Source organism: Rhagoletis zephyria, unplaced genomic scaffold (assembly GCF_001687245.7).
Source record: "Rhagoletis zephyria isolate East Lansing unplaced genomic scaffold, Rhagoletis_zephyria_1.1 Rzeph_scaffold_00449, whole genome shotgun sequence".
Taxonomy (NCBI): Eukaryota; Metazoa; Arthropoda; class Insecta; order Diptera; family Tephritidae; genus Rhagoletis; species Rhagoletis zephyria.
Window position 1 is genome coordinate 175,738 of NW_016157533.1, and position 10,065 is coordinate 185,802.

Here is a 10,065-nt window from a genome sequence, read left to right on the forward strand (position 1 = left end):
TTGCTTAAAATTCGGTACGTAGGTAGCTTATTAGCATATATTAGCATATATGATCCATTTTGTCCGAGAAGTGGACCAGGGACCGATCTGTTCGAAGAGAAAAAATTTATTTCGCTTTGCGAATAACCGTGCTATGAAATGCCGCACAACTGGAGAATTTCAAGAACGGATATAACACTTTCCTTAGGTTATTTAAAGCGGCAAATGACCACCAAACCTTAATCTTAGCAGACTAATGTGCCAATGAAAATCGTAAACGTGAATTGTTGGTGAAAATGTTGGACCAAAAAGTTTCAATAAAATATATAAAAATTTTGGGCGAGACGAAGTTCGCCGGGTCTGCTAGTTGTATATAAAGAAGAAATCTATATTAATAAAAATGTTGTGTTCGTATGTCACGGTCGTCAATACTTGAGAACGGCTGAACCGATTTGAATAATTTTTTTTTGTATTGTTCAGTATAATACCAGAACCAATGATATCGCAAAAAATTGGAGGGTTGCCACCTATTTGAAATTTTTTAAACCCAAATATATTGATAACATTAACGAGTTATTACAATATGGGTATTAGGTTAACGAGGTTTAAGAAAGATAACTGTTGGAAATATCTTTGGCGAGGGTTGCCACCTATTTAAAAATTTTAACTCAGTTAAATTAATAAAAGAAATATTGCAATGTGGGTGTCAACCTAAAGACTTTTAAGAAGGCTAACAGCCGAAAATATGTTTGAGGAGGGTTGCCACCTGGTTGAAAATTTAACTCAATTTAAAGATAAGATAAATTACCTATTACAATATAGGTATCAAATTAAAGAGGTTTAAGAAAGATGACGGTTAGAAATATTTTTGAGGAGGGTTGCCACCTATTTGAAAATTTTAACTCAGTCAAATTTATAAAATAAATGAAATATCGCCATGTGGGTGTCAAACTAAAGAGTTTTAAGAAGGCTTACAGCTGAAAATATGTTTTAGGAGGGTTGCCACCTGTTTGAAAATTTAACTAAATTACATTCATAAAATAAATGAAATATTACAATATGGATATCAAATTAAAGAGGTTTAAGAAACATAACTGTTAGAAATATTTTTGAGGTGGTTGCCACCTATTTAAAAATTGTAACTTAGTTAAATTGATAAAGTAAATGAAATATTGCCACGTGGGCGTCAAACTAAAGAGTTTTAAGAAGGCTACAGCTGAAAATACGTTTGAGGAGGGTTGCCCCCTATTTGAAAATTTAACTCAATTTAATTGATACAATAAATGACATATTACAATATAGGTATCAAATTAAAGGTATTTAAGAAAGATGATTGTTGGAAATATTTTCGGGGAGGTTTGCCACATATTTTAAAATTTTAAAATAAAATAAATGGAATATTGCAATGTGCGTTTCAAACTAAAGATTTTTACGAAGGCTTACGGTCGAAAATGTTTTTGAAGAGGGTTGCCACCTTTTTGAAAATGTAACTCATTTAAACCGATAAATTAAATTAAAAATTACAATATTGGTACCAAACGAAAGGTATTTGAGAAATTTTGATTTGGAAGTATTTTAAATAGGATTATAACCTATCAAAAAGTCAAGACTGAAAATATTGAATTTTTATGAAATATTACATAATTGGTACCAAACTAAATGTGTTTGGGAAAGCTTTACTAGAAATTTTTTAAATGTTTTCACCTATCCAAAGGCCAAACAATTTAAATGAAGAAAGAATTAACAACAGTTATTATCAAACGACGTGATCATATTATCAACGAAATCTATATATTTAAAAATGTTGTGTTCGTATGTCACGGTCGTCAAAACTCAAGAACGGCTGAACCGATTTGAAACATTTTTATTTTATATTGTTTGGTATAATACCAGAACCAATGGTGTTGCAAAAAACTGGAGGGTTGCCACCAATTAGAAATTTTTTAAACCCAATTATATTAATTCAATTAAAATAAGTTAATTATTACATATGGGTATCAAACTAAAGAGGTTTAAGAAAGATAACTGTTGGAAATATTTTTGAGGAGGGTTGCCACCTGTTTCAAAACTAAACTAAATTACATTGATAAAATAACTGAAATAGTACAATATGGGTATCAAATTAAAGAAGTTTAAGAAAGATAACTGTTGGAAATATTTTTGAGGAGGGTTGCCACCTGTTTCAAAACTAAACTAAATTACATTGATAAAATAACTGAAATAGTACAATATGGGTATCAAATTAAAGAAGTTTAAGAAAGATAACTGTTGGAAATATTTTTGAGGAGGGTTGCCACCTGTTTCAAAACTAAACTAAATTACATTGATAAAATAACTGAAATAGTACAATATGGGTATCAAATTAAAGAAGTTTAAGAAAGATAACTGTTGGAAATATTTTTGAGGAGGGTTGCCACCTATTTTGAAATTTTAACTCAGTTAAATTGATTAAACAAATGAAATATTGCAATGAGGGTATAAAACTAAAGAGCTTATAAAATATCTACAGTAGAAAATATGTTTGAGGGGGTTGCCACCTGTTTGAAAATTTAACTCAATTAAATTGGTAAAATAAATGAAGTGTTACAATATCGGTAACAAACTAAAGGCATTTGAGAAATCTTTATTTAGAAATCTATATCTATATATAAAAATATGTTTAAGAAGGCTTACAGCAGAAAATATGTTTGAGGTATAATATGGGTGCCAAACGAAAGGTATTTGAAAAATCTTGATTTGGAAATATTTTTAATAGGATTATCACCTATCTAAAAGTAAAGACTGAAAATATTGAAATTAAATGAAATATTACATAATTGGTTCCAAACGAAAAGTGTTTGGGAAAGCTTTACTAGGGAACTTTTTTAAATCTTTCCACTTATTCAAAATCGGAACAGTTTAAATAAATATAGAATTTACGACATCTTATCAAACGAAGTGATCATATTATCAACGAAGAGCTGGTACACAAATTACTTAATGTAAAAAATTAATAAACAAGTCATTTTTAAGCAAAAAACACAACCGACATCAATTATCATAAAAAATTTAATAGTACCGTTAATTTTTTCATGCTCCAATGATCGGATCTAAACCAAATTAGTATGGGATCACCTGGAAATCAGTTGACGTGGTCCAAAGTTATGCGGTAACAAACATAAAAAATAATAATCCGACGAATTGATAACCTTCTCCTTTTTTTTAAGTCAGCTAAAAACTACCGAAACAAATAACAAAATGATAAAAGAGTAACGAAAATAAAAAAAACTATCGCATGAAAGCTGTTTAAAAAATTCTTAATGAAAACTTAAAACTGTTGACAACATTCCCTAGCATTATAAATCAGTTAACTTTTAATCGTAAACAATTTATTTCGTTTGGGGTCGCCATTGCCTACTACGTATATTGCGAGTAAAAAAATTTTGAATAACTTGAGATAATATTATTATGATTATAATTATCATTACTATTGTGAACTCCTATTCCCGACCAAAGATTCCCATAATTAAAGCGAAAGCAGAAGGGCATTTACGATCGCATGATGCAAATGTTAAGATAATAAGAGCTGCAGAACTAAACCATGCAGGAACATTTTTTTACAACGGCGTGGAATTTCTGGCGTTTGCCGATGGCATCGACATCATCGGTAACAAAAATCGCGAAGTCTCTTCTGCCTTTTCCAAACTAGATTAGGAAGTAAAGCGAATGCGCCTGGTGGTAAACGAGGACAAGACGAAGTATCTCCTGCCATAAAAAACAGTCAGCGCATTCGCACCTTGGAATTGTTGTTGTTTTGACTGTTGACAGCTTTAAGTTCGGGAAAGTGGAGAATTTTGTGTACTAGGGAACCAGCATTATCACAGATAAAAATATCAGCATGGAAAACCCACACAGAATCACTCTTGCAAACAAGTGCTACTTTGGACTGAGTAGGCAGTTTGGGAGTAGGGAGTAGGCATTCGATGAGACGTCTCTTAGCGTATTCGACAAAAAGATCTTACGGAAGATTTACTGAGACTTAAAACGAAATATACATAGTGCAGGGAATGAAAATGCAGCGGCTCCGCTTGCTTAGACATGTGGTTCCAATAGGAACCGAAGTTCCAGGTGTGAAAGAATTCAACTCGCAATCCGATGGTGGTAGCAGAGGAATAGGGAGCCCACGCTGCAATGGAGAGACCAAGTTGGCACAGAGAGAAATTGACTGGCGTTCTTTGTCGAGCTCGGCCAAAATGGCTTAGGCGGTTACAAAGCCAAAGTAGAAGAAGAATATGCAAATGATAAATGGCGGAGTTGGGGCAGAATGCGCCAGGTGGTACTTATCAGATGGATTCTGGCAACGGTTCGATCAAAAAATTGCATTACCTTAGCTATCACTTCGTCTGGAATTGCTCCGACATTGTTACCAGGTGGGAGCATTGCCAATTCAGCTCTTGAGCTGCCATTGAACATATAAATCATCGAAACTCCTACATGCAATATTTCCAGGGCAATCGGTGCACATAAAAAATCGCTTAAGGTCGTTGATCTATTGTTGTGAGATTTGCGTGGAAACGTTCAACCATTCGGGGATGCATTGATATTGCTCGCAGGAGATTTTACGCAAACATTGTCTGTAGTTCCCCGATTAACACTAGCGAGAGATAAATGCTTGCCTGAAATAGTCAACATTGCGACAAGACGAACATACATACACTGCAGCTGAAGTATTCTCGCGACAATAACTGGACATTGGGAACGCAAAGCTGCCAGTCAATGAGAGATTAAGACAAATTTTATGGCCTGATAATTTTTGTAACTTAGAAACATCGAAAGGAGAACTGATCGAAAGAATGTTTCTTTATTAAGAAAATTAATTATAGGAATCTCGATTGGCTCAGTGAACGGGCTATTCTTGCTGCGAAGAATAAGGATGTCTATCAACTAAATAAAAGTGGTATTGAAAACAGTCGTTGCTTGAGCTGATCTGCCATTTTACCAGACTGCCAGGCCACTTGCTCCCGTTGGTGAATACCACTAATATTATTCAATCCAGCATTCAACGTGAGGAAATAGCACATACGTCTATAAACACCGTTGTGGAAAAAGACCATCCAACGGAATTTTTGAACTCGATTGATCTTCCTGGTAGACTCCACATACTGAAATTGAAAATAAGTGTGCCAATTATCATGTTGCGGAATATTAATCGGCCAAAACTTTGCAACGGCAGGCGACTCGCACTAAAGAAATTGATGAAGAAAGTAGTGTAAGTAAAGATTTTAACGTGGCCTTTCAAAGGTGAAGAATTCCCATTATTCCGACCGATACACCATTTCAGTTTAAAAGATTGCAATTCCCAATTCGATTGACATTCGGAATCACAATCAATAATGCTCGAGTCGAACTTTGGAAAAGCAAATCAGATATCCTTGATATCTATGCAGCGAATGGAAAAACAATAAATATTGTGTGCACACAAGTACTTATTACATAACCCAACACATATGAAACGTATGCATTGTTTCATTAATAGTTTATCATCCATATAACAGGAATACGCCACAGCAAAGCGTGGCAGGGTACAGCTAGTATTTAATAAAAATAAAGACTGCTACCGAAATCGAAAATTTGTTTGGAAATCTCACTTCATAAAGCCCTTTAAATCTATTTTATTTTCAATGTATGACACAAAAAGAGTTTTGAGAGGTAGTAACAAGACAAAATACTTACTTTTATAAAATGAAAAAGGTGAAATTTTCATACAAAATCCGACTTTTGAAGTGAACATGCAGTTAAACGGATTGTACTGTAAAGGAATGCATGTAACACATAACATAAACTTGGGTAACAAATAAAGTCAAAAAGCATGGCATGGATGAAAATTCGTGTATCTCTATAATCATCTTCCTATAATCTTTCCAACTAGGGAAGAAAGAAGGGGGGCGTCTGGCTTGTTAATTTCAAACTTTTTGTGCGACCCAGTATAATATAGGAATATGTACCAGGGTGTCCAGATTGTTTAAAAAAGCCCAATTTCTGAAAAAAAAATCGCCAAAAATCGCCAATTATTATTTTTAAACAAAATTCATAAAATCGATTTAACAAATCTTTTATTTTAAAAATGAGTGCTTGTTATATTTTAGTTTTTAAAACCAAAACCCAAAAAATACCTACAGAGGGTAATAATAAATAACACAAAACACTTTTATAATAGTGATGTACAAACAATTTTCCTTAAAAGTACGCATACTTTTTAAAAATATTTATTTCAACACATTTTGTAATAGGACTGCGCAATTATTAAATTTATTAGAACTCATATTAATTGATTGATCGCACAATCTGCTTTTAAGAGCTCGGCGCTAAAAATTAAATAAAAACCTATAATAAGGCGAGATCAGCTGTTTCCACAATCTGAATGGTTTACATTTCCGTTATCTTATATTGAACTATTCAATCTTGATAACACACTGTTTGATATTGGAAACGTGTTGCAGTAGATACTATTAGCCTTCATATAACACTTTATTCGAACTATTGAAATAAGGCTTTCCAACCTCATCCTATTTCGAATCTTAGTTTTTGTTGAATTCATTACGGAAAAAACGCGCTCAATAAAGCATGTGAGTTCGGCAAGGATAATAATATGAATTTACTTATGTTTCCAAACATTTTATTGCCTGTTGCGGTTTTCACTCCGTAAGCAATTGTCCAAAATTCTTCAGAGTCGGATGGAATGGTTCTGAGAAAAGTTATTCCATGGGAAAGTTTCCGCTGCTTTTCTTTCCTTCAAAGTCAAATAGTGAATTGGCAGGTCCCTGAAAATCGCCCTCTTCTGATTCACACACTTTTCTGGTGACAAAATCAAAGCTTTTTAAAAGTATTTAATTGACTAGGTAATCGTTTCAAAAGTTCTTCGATCAGGGTGATTAAACATTTTTGACAGTCTATTAATATGCTTCTTAAGCCAAGTTTATTACGCAGTTCATTGGCCTCTTCTGTAGAATTATCGTGGAAAACCAAGTTTTTTATATTTTTATAATTAGAAACAATTTATTTGAAGGAAGAAGATCGCCAATGGCGATTTCCTAAATTTTTACGCGCAAATATCAAAAAAAAAATTGGTAAATTGGCGCGAAATCCCCAAATCTGGACACTCTGATATGTACATACATTATACACGTTTGTATACATACATTGCTGCCTTAAAGTAAATGTTCAATATCTTCATCAGAGTTAAACAACATACCGAAGTCGCCAAGATTTATAATAGATTGATGCTCTGCACCTTTTGGAACTCCCAGAAACGCGTTGTGTATCGTAGAACGTGGATGGTGTAGTGAATCATTATTCACTTGCTGTCCATCTATATGCTCAAGAGTATCCTCATCACTAATATTGGACTTGTGCTCTAGACTTCCATCATCCATCGATTCAGTACCTGTACGCTGCAATGAAGAGGTTAAGGGCATTGTTAAAAAGACTAATGAAGCACTTACTTGATTTTGCAGTGTTTGTCTTCTCTCTACTAAGGATTCTATATTAGATTCGTTAATTGCTGCAATCTGCTCGCAATCACTTGAAATAATCTTTTGATCCCTGCTTAATGAATGCTGCCCAATCACTGGAAAATCTCGTTCAGATAGAGGACGTTCCGAATTAATGCCGTGTTGGGCACGAAATAAGTCTGCACTTTTTATACGTTTTTGAGGTGGGGGAGTTGAGCGATTTTTCAGATTTCGAATTATATCGACGTCATCCCATTGAAGGCTTGCCTAAGATTAAAAACCATACAAGCAATTACTTCCTTATGCTTAATCTTGCCGCGGGGTTTATATTAAAATGAAGATCATAAAATAACCACTAAATATCTATAAAATATAAATCTATATTATCCGTGTGCATATTTGTGCTTATTTTTCAATAATTAAATAAAAATGGCTATCCAAGTCAAGGAACTCAGTGCACTCATTTTAGAGCCAAAAGAGCTACATATGTCCCAACGCTAGTGTCCTCAATAGTTGGTCGTGAAATTCTAAAAGGATTTTGCTCGATGTCATAACCATTTCTTTTAAAGTGGGTTGACTTTTTTTAACTTTTGAGCCAAAAATCTAACTTTATGTATAATCATTAACTTTAATTAAAATCCTTTTCAAACACAATGTTTGTCTTCAAAGACCCAAAGTTAAATCTAGCAAAATAACTTGGCACTGTCAAAATAAGTAAAATAACTTTCCATAGGACAACTTTAGCCAATAGTTCTTTGACCCAGACTTTGACAAAATTGCATTTAGAAGGTTAGAAGCAGGATAATTTAGAGCAAATTAAAGGGAAAGACTACCAAGGGATATTTAGCTGAAAAAGAGATATGTATTTAGCCGTCTTAAAATGTATTGCAGCGGGATCAGAGTTCGAAAATAAACGAAACATTTCAAGAATGATCCATCCAAAGACATCAAATTTGCAGTCAATCTGAATCGTTTTGTACTTAAGGAAAATCCTGTTCCTATTTCCTTTTCATACACACGACGCACGTATACCAGCCAGAGTTCGAAAATAAACAAAATTAGTCGCATTGTTTTGTTTCGTTTCTCTCATAACAGAGAGCAAAACACAACCGAAACCCAAACAAAGAAAATTTTAGTTGCAATGGGTTTCGTTCTGCTTTTGTGCGCGAGTGCAAACGAAATAAAAGCATAAAGTGCGCTGCTGGGTGAGACAAAACTCTCAGGAATGATTCGCAAACGTTTTTTTGTCAGCCAATTAAATTTTTATCACAAATATGCCCTCTCAAGCGCAAAACAAGAATTTTTTGCAACCCTTAATGCTATAATTTCTTTAANAATTTCATACTTTAGAGAAAGTTGGTTTAAGTTCACCAAATTGTCATAAAAATATCAAACTTTTTAATCATAATTTTTACAAAAAATTCTATTATGCAGTTTTATAGCCCATTCAATTTAATACAATAAAGTGCTGTTTTAAAGTTGCTAAAAACTCCCTTTAATTTTCTGAGTTTTTTTACTGACGATGTTGGGCATTTTCTTCCTTATAACGAATTTTTTTGTGGCAAAAAAAAACTATAAAATGTCAACGGGATCTTTTAGCAACTTCAAAATTGCACATCTATACTAATTATATAAAGAGAAGTCCCTTTTTTTTGTAACAGGTAATCTCGCGAACGGCTGGTCAGATTTTCATGAAATTTTGTATACAAATAGCTTTCGGTAACCACCATGTTTTAGGCTAAAAAATTTTACTTTTTTTCGGGTAGGCGGACCAGGAACCGGTCTATTCGAAAAAATCTCCGATTTGCTTAAAATTTAGTACGTAAGTAGCTTTTTAGCATATATTAGCATATATGACCCATTTTTTCCGGGAAGTGGTCCAGGGACCGATCTATTCGAATTTACGGTCCGATTTGCTTAAAATTCGGTGCGCAGATAGCTTTTTAGCATGTATTAGCATATGTGATCAATTTTTTCCGAGAAGTGGACCAGGGACCGATCTATTCCAAAAATTCGCATTTATGGTCCGATTTGCTTAAAATTCGGTACGTAAGTAGTTTTTTAGCATATATTAGGATATATGGTCCATTTTTTCCGAGAAGTTGACCAGGGACTGATCTATTCGAAAAAATCGTTTTCACGGTCCGATTTGCTTAAAATTCGGTACGTAGGTAGCTTTTTAGCATATGGGTGTTTCCAGCGGAAGGTCCACCACAACAAAAAAAATAAAAGTTTTATATCTAACGTATTTACGGGCCGATTTGTCTGCTTTTTAAAATATATACTGGCTATGTAAGTAGAATCATGTTTGCATAAAATGGTCTTCCTAGGTGGTGCCAAGGTCGAGATATTTCGAAAAACCGTATTTATGGTCCGATTTGGTTCGAATTTGGCGCATGTGGTTGAAACATAATAAATCATAGATTTCTAATAAATTGGCGCTGAAGTCAAAATATAAAGTATATTCTATATAAAATACATGTTTTATTTGCGTTAAAAATTCATTTAAAAGCAATATTAACAAAAATATAACGATGGAAATTTATGTCACGTGACGCCACGTCACGTCACGTTTCACACTTGGGGTTGTAAAAGA

At 33.6% G+C, this 10,065-nt stretch overlaps 1 protein-coding gene across 1 annotated transcript in view; it reads right to left on the reverse strand.

The window, feature by feature from the left end:
- LOC108359747 (uncharacterized) overlaps positions 1-10,065 on the reverse strand; it is a 222,291-nt gene that overhangs the window by 141,000 nt on the left and 71,226 nt on the right. The window contains exons 3-4 of the mRNA XM_017611718.1: positions 7,461-7,736; positions 7,211-7,409 (exon numbers count right to left, since the gene is read on the reverse strand). Of these exons, the coding sequence (XP_017467207.1) occupies positions 7,211-7,409; positions 7,461-7,736 (475 nt within the window). The remainder of the gene's footprint in view (positions 1-7,210; positions 7,410-7,460; positions 7,737-10,065) is intronic.